The 18,356-nt window shown below is 39.6% G+C and overlaps 2 protein-coding genes across 5 annotated transcripts in view; one reads left to right on the top strand and one right to left on the bottom strand.

The window, feature by feature from the left end:
- The first annotated feature begins 127 nt into the window (after nucleotides 1–127).
- The window catches only part of IQCB1 (IQ motif containing B1), a 23,930-nt gene continuing 5,701 nt past the window's right edge, over nucleotides 128–18,356 (top strand). For all 4 annotated transcript variants that reach the window (XR_015289175.1, XM_086897426.1, XM_086897425.1 and 1 more), the window contains exons 1-13: nucleotides 128–301; nucleotides 449–678; nucleotides 1,486–1,648; nucleotides 3,351–3,480; nucleotides 6,147–6,240; nucleotides 7,174–7,273; nucleotides 7,647–7,819; nucleotides 10,361–10,473; nucleotides 11,584–11,693; nucleotides 16,377–16,519; nucleotides 16,948–17,096; nucleotides 17,534–17,662; nucleotides 18,040–18,196. Coding sequence is in view for 3 of the 4 variants with exons in the window: in XM_086897426.1 (XP_086753552.1) it covers nucleotides 585–678; nucleotides 1,486–1,648; nucleotides 3,351–3,480; nucleotides 6,147–6,240; nucleotides 7,174–7,273; nucleotides 7,647–7,819; nucleotides 10,361–10,473; nucleotides 11,584–11,693; nucleotides 16,377–16,519; nucleotides 16,948–17,096; nucleotides 17,534–17,662; nucleotides 18,040–18,196 (1,555 nt within the window). In the remaining variant the exon portion in view is untranslated. The remainder of the gene's footprint in view (nucleotides 302–448; nucleotides 679–1,485; nucleotides 1,649–3,350; nucleotides 3,481–6,146; nucleotides 6,241–7,173; nucleotides 7,274–7,646; nucleotides 7,820–10,360; nucleotides 10,474–11,583; nucleotides 11,694–16,376; nucleotides 16,520–16,947; nucleotides 17,097–17,533; nucleotides 17,663–18,039; nucleotides 18,197–18,356) is intronic.
- Nucleotides 14,052–18,356, bottom strand: part of LOC147652277 (uncharacterized) — a 16,777-nt gene continuing 12,472 nt past the window's right edge. Inside the window, exon 3 of the transcript XR_015289176.1 lies at nucleotides 14,052–16,299. The gene's annotated coding sequence lies outside the window, so the exon portion shown is untranslated. The remainder of the gene's footprint in view (nucleotides 16,300–18,356) is intronic.

The raw sequence follows: 18,356 nt of genomic DNA, 5'->3' as shown, positions 1-18,356 counted from the left end.
GCGGAGACAGGCCGCGACCACACAGCTGTGAGGGCAGGGGGGCGTGGGGGAGCCGTCGCGTTGGAGACGGCGGGATCGGCGTTGCAATCCCCCCTCCCTCCCCCCGCAGTCGGGAAGCCCCCGCGCGGCAGTGAGAGTGGCCGGGGGTGCGCGTGGGTCCCCTCCGAGCGCTCCGAGGGGCCCCGCGGCCTGGGGGCTTCGAGGCACCTGCGCCGCCGCTCCCGGGGACACTGGGGGCACCGGGGTGACGCCGGTGGGAGAGGGCAGCGCTCCCTCTGCCCTTTCCCCTGCCCTGGGTGAGGTGAGGCCGCTCCCGCTGCCCGCCCCGTGGGGCCGCGCGCAGGCTGCCCGGCCGGAGGTGCGCCCTGCCGGCAGAGCCGGTCCGGCTGGCCGCGGCCTCGGGAGGGAGCGCGAGTGGGGCTCCCTCCATGTTTGTTTCCTTTCTCAGGGGGAGTCCTGCGGCCCGAAGCTTCCAGCTGGTGGTGCAGGAGCTGGGATGAAGTAGTGGCGTGAGGACCCCGCGCCTTAACATAAAAAGGAAGGTGGCTGCAATCGATGGTGGTGTGTGCCTCTGGCTGTTCCTTATGGCAGCCACGGACCCCCAGGTCCTGGCCTTGGCTGCTCAGATCACTGAGAGCACAGAACAGGACATCCCCCTGCTGCTGCTGAAGTTAAAGGGTAATTAATGCCGTTCCTAAAATAAAAGGATGAGCTGGTGAACTATGGCCAGTCCTTCTCCTGTCTTCTTCCTTAAATACAAAAGATTTTTCTGAAACTGTAAGAAAGATTGATACAGCAGCTTTTCCTGAGAGTGGCATTTGACTTGGCAAAAATAAGGAGGAGCTGAGGAGCAAATGGACAGAATTTTCTGCCTTTCAGCTGTCACTCTGATAATGTGGGCCCTTTCCCTGCTGATACAGGCAGGGATCTTACACTTGGCCAAATCATTTCTCCCAGTGCATTTTGGGCAGAGAAACAGGGTGGTTGTCAGTATTCAGTTTTTAAATCTTAACATAGAAACAAGATCATGAGCTCCTGTGTGACTTCCCTGTCTTTCCTCCGGCTCTACAGCCACTGCTCATAGGAACAGTTGAAACAAGTCAGGTCCTGTTCTAAATTGGGATGTAATTATAAGGAAGCTGTAGGTTTCTCAGTGGTTGTGGTTTTATCTAGCCCAGGAAATTCATACAAATGGTTCATATCCCAGGTAATGTATGTTTTGCTACTAAATATGTAGAGAAAATGGGAACCTAAGTTTAGCTATCCTTCCCAATTGTCATATAATCTTACAAATGAGTTGTAGCTGTAGCAGCAGAAATTGCTGACAAAATATTTCATGCTGTTGTTAGCACTTTTACAATTACTTTAATCCTGGATCTTGGCTCTGTGTATATATACTCTTCTTACATTTTAGAAAAAGAAAAAAACCCTTGCACATCAGAATCTTATGTTCCTCTTTGTCTCTCTCCTGCTTTCTTCCCACAGGAATTTTAAGTAGTCCTTCCTTAGGATGTGAAGAATTAAATAAAATTAAGCAAGATCTGTATGATTATGGTCTTACTCAGTACTGCTTGCTGGTCCTTAAGCGAGACCACTCTCAGCTACATGGAGCCTGGGCTACTGCTGCCCAGCTAGCAGAGATACTAAGGTAAAAAAATTAAAAAAAAAAAAAAAAGCTAAGAAGTTTTCTTCCAGTTTTCCTTCTGTCCTTTCATCTTGCTCTTTCTCTTTTCAAGCTGTAATACATTGGCTCCCATCCAGAATAAGGCTTGTTGTTCAGGAAAGGCCAGGGTTAAAGTGCAGGGAGCAGTCAAGAGCAGAGGGGTCAGGCATAGCCTAATTGGCCGTGTTTAATTCATTTGCATTGTGTTTCACTGAGCTGGGGGAACAGTATGGTGGGAACAGGGTTTGTATTGGCTTTACCTTTTCTGTGAACAGTACTAACCAGTGAAATAGCTCTTACCCAGTAATTACATAATTTTGAATTGTGGTTATTTAAAAATTGTTATTTTGTTTGCTTAGATTTCATCTTGCAAAGATCTTCAGCCTGATTGACTCACTGCTTGGCTTGACTGTGTTTAAATATTTATTTAATATCCCTATTCAAAGTATCTATTTATGTTTTTAAATATAGTAGATGACACAGTTCATACAGACTAGATGACCTGATGTGGTGATATTGTGAGAATGGTGTTGTAAATAAGAAAACTTTAAACTCAAACCCCCAGTGATCTAATCTCAATTTTAAATGTCAGGAAAAATAATGCATTTCAAATTTTCCTCAAGTTGTACTTAGTTTTGGCTTAACTAGGAAGTAAAATTCTAAGGCATGAAGTAATTATGTGACCATCTCTTATTTATGCTATATCTGCTGTATGAATTTTTAATGTGAGGAATTTCACTAAGGGATGCAAGAGTTATCACCAGAGTAGTGTGATACTTAAATCATCCCCTGTAAGTTCTTTCAGTTGCAGAGAATACTGAAATTTATTTTAACTGTAAAAATGTCCTTTTGTAGCTAGATGAATCTCAGCTTCATGCCTAGAATTTGTTTTCCAGGGGCTTTGGTAGACATCTTTATGTGTGTGCGTTCCCAAAAAGCTAACGTAGCCTAGATAAGATATCAGAAAGCAAAATTCATAAAGAGTCAGGAAGACTCTTTTGTTGCAATGGTATCAGTGGTATTCTGCAATCAGAACTGAAACAACTTACCAGTTGTAAAGCATGCAGTTTCTTGTAAAAAGTCTTCCAGAAACAACCGACGTGTTGCAGTGAGTAAAATAAGAGAGCTGAGATCAGAGGAACTGATCTCTAGCCCACATGCTTTCCTCAGTTTGAGACAAGTTGTAGACAGGCTCACTGAAGGTTTTGTGGTATATTTCTTCTGCATATTTTCACCGCCTGATGCGTTCCCCCTTCGTCATTGGGCTTTCTTTATCAGTATTTTTTCTACCCTTCTATTTTGCCTTTTTTTTATTCCTTATGACCATCAGAGCCCTTCCCTAGAATATGGAACAAGCCTGAACAGATTCTATGAGGCTAAAGGAGAAAGTGCCTTTGATATGTTTTTAACTGAGAAATGCCATAATAAGTAGTAATAGACCGTATTACTAGTAATAGACTGTATCTCCAACCTGTGAGTGATTGCTCTTCCTTGGAGGCAGCCACCTTGGAGCCAGTCACAGCAGTGAGCTGTTGTTCAGGGGTGAATTGTCCCATGTCACTGAAGCATTCCTCCAATGACGTGACATTCATTCAAAGTTGTTTAAACAGGCCTTTGACTATTCAGGTTGATTTTTTTCCCCTTTTTCTTTCTTTCTTTTTTTTTTTTTTTTTTTACTCCATTTCAGCCATTGTTGTGTAGGGCTAGAAGTGAAAGAAGATTCTGAGGAATTTTACAAGAAGTTTCTTCCTTCAGCTATAGACAGCCTGCTGGTTTTGGGAAAACGCTTGCAAGCACGATTTATCCGAGCAATCAAGGTATTTAAGTTTCATAGTTAAAAGAGCAGAGAATGCCTGCAAACTTTCTGAGGTCATGTGTTGGATAAGTAGGATATTATTTTAGGAACATGGTATTATGAAAATTTATTTTCCAGAAATTGCTGTAGTTTTTCTTATGCCTCTGAGATCTGAATCTGAAATCTGTCATTGTACAGCATTTGCTCCATGACTTGTGCAAAGCCACTCTGTTACCATAGGCCTGTTTAGATAGTTTGGCTACTACATTCCACAAGTTTTAAAGGTAGAGGGAAGGAGTGCAATTATAGGAAGGATTGAAGAATTAGAGCAGTATAAGAGGAAAAAAAAAAAGCCTACAAAAGACAGCATCCCAGTCATGGTAGTGTCGTAACTTTGCATATCATTAGTTCAGCCTTCAAAATTACTTAGTTCTCACTAATTTTATTCAGCTTTACAAAAAATGATTTAGGAAGTCTTAAGATTTTAAATCATGTTTGTTGAAGTTTGTTTTGTCATTCAATTTCTGCTGCATATTTGGCAAAAAAAAATCCAAGAATGCTCACTGCTTCTGAACTTGCACATGGAGAATGCCAAAAGCAGACTTCATGAATTTATAGATTTAAACACTTTCTCACATTTCCCTGTTTTTTTACACTGAAGAAGGGTTTATCTCAGCGAGTTTCCTTCATGCTTCTGAGTTCTAGAATCAGAAGGAAAAGTACCCCCAACAAAAACCCACAAGTAATTTAAATAACCAACTTCCTGGATTCTGACAGTTTCTTTTAATATCCTCATTTTTCCATACTATCTCATTTCTTGGCTCACTGGCTTCTTGCACTTAGCCAAAGTTTTCCTACAAAGTATTGTGATAGACAGCACAGACAATCAATTCTCAGAAAGCATCAATGCAGTAACATAGGGTTTTTTTTAGTCCAGTACTTGAGAAGTGCATTTTGTGCTTAAGAAGGAAGCTTCCTAAATGACATCTCAGGAGACTCTTATCCACAATATGTAATTTCCCCCATACTTTCTTATTATGTCTCAGCCTACATACTACTTGAGTCATGCTTGTGGGCAAAGATTTCTTTTGAATGCAAATGCAGTCTACATTATAATTAGTACTTTGGCTTTTAAACTTCATGGTCTCAGAGGTGACTGGGCACCCAGACTTGATGCTTGCTCAGTGGAATTCTGGAAATCCCACTCTAGCAGTGGAGATTTGAAGTTTATTCTTCTCTCTTTTGCTTTTTGTACAGGTTTTTGAAGTCGAGGGAAGTTGTGAAATAGCTTTCAGAAACTGACATATTGCCAAAACACAGAGCAGATAATATTACAGCTTAACATATTACTGTTATTTTGTTTCTCTCCTTGTCAGTATGAACCGAATACAAAGTTAAACCTTGACTGAGGGCTGGGGCTCCAGCAGGGATATAGGAATAGGCTTCCCAAGGTTTCATTTGTGGAAGCTCAATTAATGTGGGATATATGACTATGTGTTTTTTAACATTTTTCAGGAGTGTAATACTGTTAAAATCCCTTTCACTGTTCCACACAGAAAGATTCCAGATTTTTAATATTCTGTGGCTCACACTTGGAGTACAGACTGGAATGTTCATCTGTTCGTGCATTCACATGTTAAAACCTGAATTCCTACTGGTCATAGGGGAACACTGGAGCACCTCTGCAGTGAAGAAAGGCTGAGAGAGATGGGGTTGTGCAGCATGAAGAAGAGAAGTCTCTGAGGAGAGCTTATATCACCCCCTCCAGTGCCTAAAGGGGCTAAAAGAAAGCTGGAGAGGGACTTTTTAGATGGGCATGTAGTGACAGGGTAAGGGGTGATGGTTTACACTGAAAGAGGGAGGTTTGAATTTAGTGTTGGGAAGAAATTCTGTGCTATCAGGGTGGTAAAATACTGGGACACACTGTCTAGGGAATCTGTGGATGCTCCATCTGTGGAAGCATTCAGGCTCCATGAAGCTCTGATAAAACTGGTCTACTGGAAGATGTCCCAGCACATGGCAGTGGTGCTGGAACAAGATAGACTTTAGTTCCTTTCCAACCCTACCATTCTGTGATTGAGTCTATGTTTTTTTTCCAGTCCAGTGCTATCACAGGCAAGCACTTGATGTAGTCTGGCAAACAGATCAAATTTCAGCTTTATAGTTGTTTGGTGTTTGCTCCCAGACCTCCAACTAGGAGGTACTTCTGAAGCTTCACCATACCAGTTATCAGGAACCTTTTTCATTTTGATTGTGTCCTTGGCCACTTGGTACCTTTTTTAATTTCCCCCCCCTTCTTTAAAGTAATATATTTCCCACTTAGTGCATTAAATCTGTGATGCATATTTGCTAATCTATTACTTGTCTTATCCCTCCTATAGTATGAAATATTTTTAAGGAGTAAACAAGATTTCTCTCTCCTTGTTGTGGGTTTTTTTTTTTTCCCACATGGGTGCTTTTATTTTTTTAGTATGTTCAGATCTTCTTGATTGACCTCTGAACTCAAAGGTCTCACAAGTTAGGTTTGTTTTTGTTTTTACTGGTTCCTACAGTTTCACCAACCTCATTTGGAAATTTGGTGGAATTTGGTTTCCAAATTCCTGAGGCATACAAACTTTCCCATGACATCAAGATGGAGTCCTTAGTGAAGATCATACACATGTTTTTACCTACTTCTCTTTTGTTTAGGATAAAGAAAAACAAGACTTTTTACATTGGTTCCAAGTAGTAACTGATGCCATCTGCTGGCTGTTCGGTGGGCATATTCAACTAGCAGCATGTGGTAAGGGAAATGTCAATGCACAGAACACCTGAACATTTGTTTATGGCAACTACAAGTATCAAAAGGGAGATACTCAACAGTTCCCTTTCTAGTCTTTCAGAGATAAATATTTAAAGTGTCATCCTGTCATTTCTCTTTGTAAGTCTATATCTTTTTAAAATCTTGGTTTTTTTACAATAAGAGACAATTGATCTTTTCCTCTGTGTGATCAAAATATGCCAAAATTTGACCAGAATACATTGCTAGTCCTGATGAGTAGATAGAATTTGAGACAGATTTCTAAAGTTTTTTCCATGACAGGAAATTTTACAAATATTTAACAAACTTCACTATATATTTGTGACCAAAACAAGCTTTCATTTAAACTGATGTCAACCACACTGACTTTTAAAAGCAGAATTTGGTTTTGTTTCTAGTATTGGACAGAACCCTAAGGATCATAAGAAGTGTAACTAAAAACACACATGGTCAGAAAAATTACTGAACATGTAGCCAGTGATACACTGGGATAAAAAAGATGGTGCTTTAATGACATCAGTAGACTTGCATTAAATAACCTGGGGTAAACAAACTGTCAAGGTTGAGGTCCTTCACTTTTTTGGGTATTGTTGTCCCAGTGTTAATTCCACTGTTGTTGTAAGAAAGGGTACTATTGTAACATAAAGGGGTTTAAAGCTTTAATTCCCTTGCAACATCAGTGCCTGAGGGATGTCCAAAGGCAGAAAAAACAGGATTCAGCACGTTTTTTGGAGGTTGAAGTAGTTTAGTTATCTCAGTAAATTTCAGTGGGAAAAAATGAGGGAGTTTGTTTCAGAAACAGTGTCTGGTTTTACTTGCTATGGTTTATGATGAAGTTTATGTGGTTTATGGTGTTTTCAAGTCTGGTTCTGATTGCATGATTTCTTGTTTGCTTGTTTTTGGTTTTTTTTGCAGTACTACAAAATGATCGCTTCCTGCAGTTGTTAATAACAGATGATGTTGAAACAGCAATTATAATGATGTCTGTGTTACACAATATTTTGAGGATCAATAGGTTAGTTTTCATATCATTATTTTTCTTAATAATAAATATAAAAGGTAGTTACTGCTTGGTAAAATAAAATCTTTTCATATGCAAGCATTGTTGTGTTTTATTATTTGGGTTTGTTTTATTCCCTAGTCTTTATAGTAGAACTAGAAAACATTAAAAAGCTGGGGGTTTAATCTTAAATTGAGAGAGTGGCAATTGGTTGGTTGAAACAGTTGTACTGCCTGGATCAGATTCCTGGTCCAGATAGCTGGGTATCTTGGTTTGCTGTATATAGCCTGACATAGCTAAAAATAAGACACTGTTAAAAAGCTCACATTTTTCAATTAATAATTCTGTTCTGTCCCACTCCCCTTTTTTTTCTTTATTCTTTTTAAAGTTCTGTCTTGCTTCAAGTTGAAGAAGAGACCCTTCACTCTGTTTTGGATGAACTTGTTTATAAGCTTTCCTCTACCACCAATCCTGCCATAGGAAGTGCTGCCACAAAACTGCTGTTGTTAGTGGCAAAATTTTGCGAACAGCTTGTGCAGTTATTCACAGCTCGCTACAAAGGTTTGTAAGCATGCAATCACTGAGCCTCCTCTTAGATTCCCTGTGAAAATAAAAAGACAAAGGTTTCCTATTGTGGTTCAATAACTCTCCAGTACAGATGGAAACTGCAGTCCCATGTTGCTTTGTGGGTTTTTTTTCCTTCTATTCATTTTCATTGCTGTTTAAGGTACTGCACCTCTTTCTGTTTCTTAGATTTATTTTCTTCTGTGTACTGAGGACTTAGCATGTGGCAACTTGTCTTTTAAAGCTCTTTTTTGTCACTTCCAACCTGATGGGCTTTTGCTTCTTTCTGTTTCCCTGTGCAGGCTGGTTGAGGGATCCAGTGGCAGGGTGCGGGAACTGCCACAGTCAGAGAACCGTGTGTCACATCTGCCACAGTGCTAAGGCTCACTAATCCAGAGCATGAAAGTTTTACTTAGAGTGAACTGCTGACCCTGGCTGTTACAGGCCTGCTGATCTGATAGAGGGCTGTTTAGTTATCCAGGAGCTGACTGTCTTTTGATATCCAAGTAATGGGAATGAACTCTTCCTAAGAATTCATGAAATTAGTTTATCATTTTGTCTTGGTGCCTTCAGATGATGAGGCTGAGTATGTGTATAATCTGTTTAATGTTATTCATTCTTTAATGAGGTGTCCCATTTAATGTTTCTGTCTCTAGCCTAGCAGGGAGCTCCAGGAAACCTCTTTGTATTCTATCATGCCCATAGAGACTAAGGAACAGGCATAGTGTTTGCCGTGTCTTCTATGTTCTAGATGTTATTGTTGGTCAAAATTACTTGTGAGCAGCCTCAGCCCTTTGAGGACAAGGACAGTAAAAAGAGGGAATGCAAGGCAAAAATGTCCTATTCCAAATTTTTGCACTTGTGCTGACTACTCATTATACAGTACCAGCCAGAAAAATTTCTGAACCAGATGAACAGCTTTGCCACCCCTTTGCCTACAGAACTGAGGAGGGATTCCTTGGTATGCAATTAAGTATAGTGTGCCTAAGGCTGGTATCACATTGTGGATTCTTGGGAAGCTGCCATGATAGTCTGATCATCCCAGCTGTAGAATACTGGCTTGTCTGAAGAGGTGCAGATCTCCATCAAAGGATGCTTTCTTTTGCTCTAGAATCACAGTATGCCACAGTCATTTAGAAACAATTCATCTCTCTCCTGTACATGTTTCCTCTTTCCACTAAGAAAAAATAAATGCTTTTTATCTCTACTTTTTTTTTTTTTTTTTGAAGTTAGAATCCTTCTCTTAGTTTTAACTCAGGCTTTGGAATCCTTTACAGACTTTAAGGAATAAAAGCAACAAAGAAAGCATTACAGCATTTTCACCATCTGGCCATCTCAGTGAAGTCCCTTGGCTTCACAGTGGCTCAGAGATGTTGGCAGTGTGAGGTGCTTTGGTGTGAGCTTTGCCAGCAAAAGCAGCCTGGTGGAGGTGAGGGCATTTCCAAGACCAGCACAGTCCCTATGTCAGGTTTCCCAGAAGGCCTGGCCTTTTGTCCTGCATGGGTTGACACATCTGTGAGGCATGTTGGAGGTACTCCCTGTTAGTGGCCAAAAGATGCATATGGCTGTGTAGTCTGTACAGAGACTGGAAAGTGGTTGTCAGACCTGCAGCATTTTCTGTGAGGGAGCGGTTTTGTGTAGCCTGGCTCCCTGCTTTTGCTGGGCTCAGACAGTCTTGGGGCACCCACTGTTTCCATTTAGAGTCCTGCCTGCCTCTCTCCTGAAGTGTTTTACTGTCATTGTTTTTCTCAAGTGGTGTGTGTAGTGCCACAGAGGTGCCATTTCTGTGTGCTCCAGATCCTGTAAGTACATGTCAGTGTTGGAGCTGCCCAGTCCATGAACATGCTTATGGACAATGTTTTGAAGATGGAAAAGTGACTTGAATCGGCAGTTCTTCAGGAGGCAAACACACACATATTTCCTGCCTTCCTTCCTCTTCCCTCCAACTCCCTGCAGAGCCCTTAGGCTCTAGGATTTGTCTGATACAAACGTTTTAGCACACATTACTGTCTGCTTGCATAGGGGGTGTGTGTGTTGTTGGGGGAGCACAAGAGTGCTTTTTAGCTACTGCAAACCCAAAAAGCTCTCTTGTCTCATGGATTGGATGTACATGCATTCACAGTTAAACTATGCTGTGCAGGTAGGACATTAAACAATTCCAATTAGAAAGGAATAAATTTCATCTGGAAAATATGAAAAGAGTATATAATAACAACACCCAGCACTTGTGTGGTGCTAATTCTCTTTAGCACCTTACAATGACTTACTGAAAGTACATTGGTAATTTGACTGTTAGTGATAAAAACACAATACTGACTTGGGCATATAAAATCACTGGGTAATACTTCTTTGTGATAGTTGGAGCACCAGAAATTCTTTGATAAGATTATGCATTGACACTCAAAGATGGCTGATGGTCTTCAGATCTCACACTCCTTTGCACATAGAATCAGATTTGATTTGTTGATTCGCAGTTTGTTACTTTGAAAGCCTGAAAAGAAAAATTCACATTAGTGAATTGGCTTCTTTTTATCTTAGGATTAAAAGGACTTTTAAGTAAACAGTGGACCGGCAAAGGATTTGACAGGGAGGTCAATCAACTCTTGGACCTGCTGTATTTGGAACAAACCAGTGGAAAAGGAGAAATGCAGGTGATGAAGTTTAATGTGACTTTCAGATGTGAAATCCTATTTACATGTGAAATCCTATTTACATGTGATTTGTGTATGTTTAGAATGGATTTAATATATTACTTTGTAGACACTTTTGAAAACCTGTGTTATTATTTCACTATGTTAATTAATTTTTAATTGGCTTTTTGAATTTATTTTATTGGTTTTTTTTAAAACATCAAGAAATTGCTCAGTCATTAAGATATGGGACTATGACTCAAGAGATTGTCTTTCTGTGCAGATTTACCATAGATTTAAATATAACTATAGGGGAAAATAATTAATTTTTTTGCTAACTATTCAATTAAAATAACTGCATCTGCTTTTCTCACATCAGTATTGCAAATTTAGATCTCTGGATTCTAGACAGCATTTACATAGAACTAAGTCATATACAGAAAATGTGCAGTAAGAACACCACCTGGACTGTGTTCCCAATAAAAGCGACAATGTGTGTTTCATGAGCATCTTAAAAATAAAATTACATGCAGGTTTCTCAGAGATAATACTTCAATGAAAATCAGTTATGTTTGCAGAGACCTGCTTTCATCTTCAACAGAGCAGGGTGTTTGGTGATTCAGTTTGTTTGTGGGTTTTTTTAAAATGCATTTAAGAATAGAATTGATTTTTTTTCATGTTTGCATTTCAGTGACTTCTGATCGTACTGCAAATGTAACATTTTTTCCTGCTGCTCTTTTTCCAAACTTGTCTTTCTGTCCTCTCTATTGTAGTAATTTTGATTGAATCACCATTTGAAAGTGCTTCAGGTGATTTAAATACAAATTTCTAATATTGTTTTTTATATATATATATATATATATATATATATATATATATATATATATTTGTGCTGTAGATTCATTTGTTTACCTCAGAGAGCATAAATACATGTGATCAGATTAGCTGCTTTTGGACCAAGTATAAAGTTTATGATAATAACTGTATTGTAAGACCTTAAATTCCCAAATTTGATGCATTTGAAAACTGATGGGATTTGGCCAAATGTGGAGATTGTCCAATTATGCAAGCAGTAATAAAGTGTTTTTATATGCATGGAAAATATTCTACCAACTGTTTTATTAATTTCAGAAGCAGCATCAAGCAGCTTGTATAATCCAGGCAGCATGGCGGGGATTTCAGACAAGGAAAAGGCTGAAAAAACTACCCCAAGCAGTGATCACTTTACAGAGAAGCTTCAGGTAAACAGTATGACTATGAAAAACAGTAAAGAATAGGATCTAGTATGAAGGTTTGGGTTGGGCTGGGTTTTCTCAAGTCACAAAGGAAGAGGAAACATTCATGTAATCTAATTCAATGTCCTGTTTGAAATAGGCCCCTGCCTCAAAATGGGATCTGGATGGTCAGGGCCACATCCAGTTTTAGAGGTCTCCAAGGATGGAGATTCTACCATCTCATTTGATCCATTTCCTTGTTGCACTCTTTATCGCTGCCTCTTGTCCTTTTCTTGAGCACCCCCATGAATCTGGCTGTGTCAGTTCTATAGCACTTCTTTAGGTAGTGAGAGACAGACTTGCCTTCCTTTAGGCTAAATGCACCTTGCCTGTCCTTATATATCCTATGTTTCATGGCCCTAATTGTCTCTGGACAGTCTCTATCCCTCCCATTTATCAGCATTACTCTTCCATTGGGGGTCCCAGTAGAGTGTGACCAATGCTCCAACTGTGCCAAGTAAAGCCAAATAATCTTCCTAGTAATCTGTAGCCTTTGTTCCTGCAAGGCCTTGCTCCTGGCTTGTGTCCAGTCTGTCCCCTCTTTTCATTGGAGTTGCTGTCTGGGTAGTTGGTGCCCAGTCTGTGCTGGTTCATGAAGTTATTTAGTACCAGCTGTAGAATTTCCCATTTGAACTTCATGTGGTTTTTATTGAACTATTTCTGTGGAGGTTTCTCTGAGTGTCAGCCCTGCCCTGTGTGGGAGACTGTGATGACAGTCTTGGTAAAGTCGAGGAAAATGACATCCACTGCTTTCCCCTCATCCACAGAGCCAGTCATCAGAGAATGCAATCAAGCTGGTCAAACATGATTTTCCTGTGATAATTCTATGTTGGCTATTCCCATTCACCTTCCTGTCCTTCCTGGATATAGCTTTCCTGAGAATTTGTTCCTATGTCCCAGGCCCTAGGTTTGGGCTGACCAAGTGTCCCTTCATCTTGAAGCTGCCTTTTTCCAGTCAGCTGTTACTTCTCAAACAGAAAGGTAATGTAATGCCAATGTGAACATTTTCACTACAGATTTTTTTGCAGAAACATCCAAACAATGTGCTTTTTCAGCAGTTCCAAATTGCCACTTCTGGTGCCAAAAGCTCCAACTGTCCCTTTCCCAGATGCCAGACTGCTCCGTGAAAACAACTTACTTCTGTGGTGCTTTCATGTTTTCTGTAAAAATTTGTGGCATATGGAAAACTGAAAGTGTGGCATGGGATTGCCCTAAATAGCACTAGAAGATGATGTACTGGTGGTAGGACAGTTAACTGGTTCACAGTTAATTTGACACAAAATTGCTTTGTAAATTATATTGGAGCTATCATGGAGCTTCCTCATGCCAGAGTGCTGCAGAAACCAAGGCCCATAGTGCTTTCTCAGTGTAGTGCTTGCAAGACCTTGTTCTTCATTAATTTTTAAATCTTTGGCTCTCAATAGAGTTACTTTGGTGACCTAGATATAGTATCCTCTGCCTTCGAGCAGCAAAGAAGGAAGCTATGTAAATAATGCTTGTGTCACTTGAATTAGATTGCAGCAGTAATGTTAGCACATGTTAGGCTGTTTTGAGAAATTTAGTTTAAACTTAACATAGGTTAAGAGATCTAAAGTGCAGACTCCACAGCAAGGTTTTTCAAACTTTTTTTGCATATTGATCATTACTGTGTCAAAAGCAGATTTTTTAAAATCACTGTCAAATCACTTTGCATTGTGACCAAAGTAATACAAAGCAAACAACTGCACTTGATTGTCTAGACTGGCCTTAATTGGCCATTGGACTATCTAAGGTGTAATCTTTAAATTCTGAAAGATTTGCAGGGGCAAGCAATGTATGTGTCTGTTGAGGGACACTGGTCACTGCACTTTGGTGCTGCAGTCAGACATCCTTGCCACTCCTTTTTTTATCCACCATACACTTGAAGCCAATATTCCTTCCCTCATAAGGCATCTTGCAAGCCTGCAAGCCAAACTTATAGCCCAGAAAATTTGGATGATGGGCTAAGACATAATATGGAAAAGCAACAGGGAAAGGATGATGAGACTATCAGCAATCACCAAGCTGCTTGACTCCCTTGTGTCATATTTTCAATATTGTAGGCATTAGTGTGTGCCTTTTAAGTAGTTCTCGAGTCATTTAAATGGACTTTTGAAAGTGTTTGTTTAATATTGAGAGGAATGGAAACTTATTAATATCCTTACAGTTATGTGTGTTCATGGCTCACTCAGTCCCAGAGTACTGAGCAAATACAGTAACTGTACAGTGCTAGTGTTGGTTTTCTTCTGTCTACATCAAAACATTACGCTGAAAAATAGTGTTTGGAATACTGTAAACATGACTTCATAAGAGCTTTTAAGATGACTTTTAATTTTTAGCAGTCAGGTTCTGGTTATGTTCACAGATTTATTTTAGAACAAGTGTGGTTAAATACTGCCAAGACTGAAACTCCAAACTTTGCTCACCTGCAGCTGCAGAGGAAGATCTTAAACTCTGCAAGTTGTAAACTTTTGAAACTGTGGTTTCAGAAATGTCTCCTCAGTGAATGTTAAAGCCTGTAGTCTCTCTCCTTGAAGCTACTTCACTGTTTCATGGCTAATTGTAGGACATTTAAAATGGCAAAATTATTATTAATAATGCATCAAAAAGGAAACCATTTTACTTTCCTAAAGAGATGACCAGAGGGAGGCTGCTCTGTGCCATGAACTGCAGAAGGAAGCTAAGATCTTACTCTGTGTATGTTTTACTTTAGTTCAGAGGCAGTTCCCTGTCACACTGTGGTCTTGTGCAAGCAAATATATCTTATCATTAGGAGAAACAGAGGATGAATGTGTTTTGCAGAGTACATAGGAAAGAATAATTTAAATAATTTAAACCTGACAGACACTCTTGGTTTCACAGAAGTGCATCTGAGAAGTTCATTAAATGTTTTTGTAGTTTTCAACCTACTGAAGCTGATAAAAATTGATGGGCAAAATATATAATTTCTTGATAAAGGAGTTTTATCAAGAAAATAGAATCAAAAGTCTTGTTTGATCCTGTGACTTCATTTGCCTTAGAAATACAATATTTGGATTAAAATATTAATTACCTGAATTAAAAATGTAAAAATTTACAGCTCTAATTTGCAGAAATGTGTGGGCTGAAAACCTTTAGTTTCCTTGAAACCATTCTGATATAATCACATGTATCATGAGCTGTGTCTTTAGGTAGGTGTGGGCACACCTCAAGTCTGCATTACAGAAGGATTATGGTCTGTCGAATTGTGGTGGAGGCTTTTTTATCTGTTAAGGTCAGATCTTTAAATCCAGAGCATCTCTTTTACACAACAGCTTCCATGCCAATCTCTCCCAAACCAGTTTTAGAGACTCAAGGGAAAGTATGGTTGGTAGAAAAATTATAGTTCAATTTATACTAGTGATGGGAAACACAAACAGCTCATTAGTACTGTGAGTCTAAAGGTATGTGCCATGCAGCAATAGCAGAATTGCTGGACATTAGTTCTAGTCTGTGGACATTTTCCTCCTCTGGCATCCCTAATACCCCCACTCTGTCCATTGGTTTTCTTTCCTAGTGCTTAAAGCACTTCTTTCATTGTCCCCAGGAAAGTGCTAGAGGAGAGCAGAACTCTGGGCTGTGGCCCAGCTAGGGTATTCAGGTCCTGAGTGGAGAAGTGATTTTCCTGCAACAGGAGCAGAGAAGTCCCATTATTACCTTGTTGTGGGGTAAAGTTGTATACTCTCAGGTCTTAAGGCTGAAGAGATTTGGTCCACTGGGATGAGGAGAGGCAGTGAAGGGAGGGGGAGCTTTAGCTCACACCTCCTCATACTTCACTGAGATCATGGCCAAGTGGTCTATGTAATTATTGGTATTGATGCATCAGTATATTACACATTTTATGTTATTCTCTACATTGATATGTTGCTGTGTATTTCATTGGTGTACTTGTTATTAGCTTAATAGGGCCTGTTGCTGAGTTTTCAGCTGTCTCATCTGTTAAACTTCTGCTGCGGGTTTTTCAGTGCACAGCAGGGCAACATCCTAACATGAAATCTAGAACAGATCAGAAAGAATTTGCAAGAAAATTCTTTCCTAGTGTTCTCTAACAAAGCTGATAGACCAAATGTGTCAGTCTGTATTTCCTGGAGAAAAAAAATCCCTCCAAAATTAAGAAGTGAGTCTTGGCAGCCAACATTCTGATCTACTCTTGTAGTCAGTACAAAAATAATTATATGTATTGTGGGAAGCAGGTGCCATGCATGCTGATGGATGAACTGGAAAAGGTGCATACTGGAGCAGATGGCTAATGTTGCTTTACCTCTTCAGCAGATGATTGAATCAAAACTGTTGTTCCAGTCCATTCTGGCTGTGAATGTCCCACATGAAGCATCATTCCCTTCAGAATCCTTAGAACTTTATCCTAAGTAAAGATTTATACTTTGATTTTATAGAGTGGTTCAGAGTTTTTTGTGGCTATAGATAGTATGGTAATTTGTTAGCTTGCAGGAGACTTCTCATTGCTTGGTGTCATTCTGCAGCCAACAGCTGGCATAACAGAATGTTTTGTGGATTCTCTTTCTCAATGCTGGACCACCTAACACAAAGAAAAAGAGAGCTCCTTTAAAGAAATGTACAACTTAAGGTAATTGTTAATGTATTTGTGTGTTGCAGAGCTAAACGGGAACAGGAGCTGCAGCATTTAACAAAACAGAAGGAAGATGAAGCTCTAAAACTGCAAATGCAACTTCAGAGACAGAGGGCTATGAGACTCTTCCATGAACGACAGCTGGCCTTACTGGAAGTTGTCCATGCCAGTATGATTTATATTGAACTATAGCAGAAGATTAAAGTGTCTGTGTCTTGTTAGGAACAATTTCCCCAAATCTATTTCCCAATCTTGTGTGTCTGTTTGCACTGTCGTCTTACTGTCTCTTCTCCTGACCCAATTATCTGAAAGAGAATGTGCTAATTCCCCCAGGGTTTAGTAACTACTGATCAAGATCTGCTGCCTTCAAAATGGTGCAGGAGAAAGGGAGAGACAGTTTTCTTGTGTTACAAAGCTCCATTGCAGCTATGATCTGCAAGACCTGACCCACAGTTGGGAGACCTTGGGGGAAGAGGGGCTTTTAACTGAGAGCACCCAAGCTTTTTTGGTACTATCTAGTCTGAGGATTAACAATGTAAATTTTTAAGAGAACCTAACCCACAGTCTTGTAACTGTGGATTTTTGTTACCTTTGTAGGTCAGGTGAATAAATACATGCAGGAAATGGAGGAGAAGTCAGCATTAACTATCCAGAGATTCTGGCGAGGGCATAGAGCAAGAAGAATTTTTCATCAGCAAAAACAATCTCTTAAGGAATATAAGGCAGCTATCATCATTCAGAGAGCAGTAAGTATTTATACTTTGTTCTAATAGTAGATAGGATTATTGCGAAGCCTCATAAAGTTCTGCTTATTCTCTTACTGTTAATGTAGCCATAATTTATTAAAAAATTGCTCAGGGATGATGGTCTAGAGCCACAAGTTGCTTTAAAGGGTTAAACGCTGTATAGGCTACAAAGCTATAACTGAAATATAAAAGCTGCTTCTTTGAAACTGAGGATTGGAATGTCATCATACTACAGATGAGTCAGTAACTTATTATGAGTATTGTTACTTACTCCACAGTGTTCATGCTGACCTTGTATGTTGTCTTTTCTACATCATAGCTGCATTTAGGCTTTTACAGATGTAGTACGGAAAGACTTTCACTGATTGTTTACAAACAAAGCGGGAAGACAAACTTCCTCTCTGTGATTGTCATATTCTCGTATGTTCCTTACAAAGGCTTGTAAATTCTTGGAGAAACGAAGAAGGAGGAGACCTCTCTCTCCTTGGAAAGGACCCAAGGGACTGACTGATGAGCAGAGACTAGCTTTGCAGCAGAAGGTGGATGACTACATCAAATTGCATCCGGTCTGTTTCTTAGTCATTTCATAATTTGCATTAATGATGTAACATAAAATACTGTGGGGATGAAATAGTTTCAGCTTCATAAATTATGATCAAGATAAGCCATTTAAGGTATGTATGTATTAACCTTGCTTGTTTGACAGCAAGGCACTAGGATATTGGGGATTTAACCATTAATCTAATAAAAAGTGTCAAAGCAAACTGTAATTGGAAAATTTATATATATGATGATGGATAATTTTGAAGAAAGTTGCAGAGGAAGCAAAATTATGAAGTTAACAATTATGAACAGCATTTGCATTCCTTGTTTAGGCATTATTCTGCCCCCAGAAGTTTTAAAATACCCAGCTTCTAACAGTAACAAATTTATTTTCCTCCAGGCTTCCCAAATGTCAGAAGAAACGAGTAAAGAATTGCATATGCAGGCTCAGACAAAGTTGGCACAGTTCCTGTTGAGGAGCAGGCTGGATCAGAGAGCAGCACAGCGGAGAGAGGCTTTACTGGCTCAGGTCAACACTGATGTGGAGCTGCTAATGAGTATGTGACTGCTCTGCTCATGGTTTTGATTACCATTTGGATTAAACCAATTTAGAGGGAAAATTAGAGTGAGCAGTGCTAAAGCCTTATTTCAAAACTGAAATATCTTTCTTCCTTTGCCATATGCCATATCTTGAGATCCAGGCTTTGTTAGAGATTA

Source organism: Cyanistes caeruleus, chromosome 7 (assembly GCF_971803275.1).
Source record: "Cyanistes caeruleus chromosome 7, bCyaCae1.hap1.1, whole genome shotgun sequence".
NCBI lineage: Eukaryota > Metazoa > Chordata > Aves > Passeriformes > Paridae > Cyanistes > Cyanistes caeruleus.
Note: the sequence above shows the minus strand (reverse complement) of the source record. Positions and strands in the feature narration are given on the sequence as shown.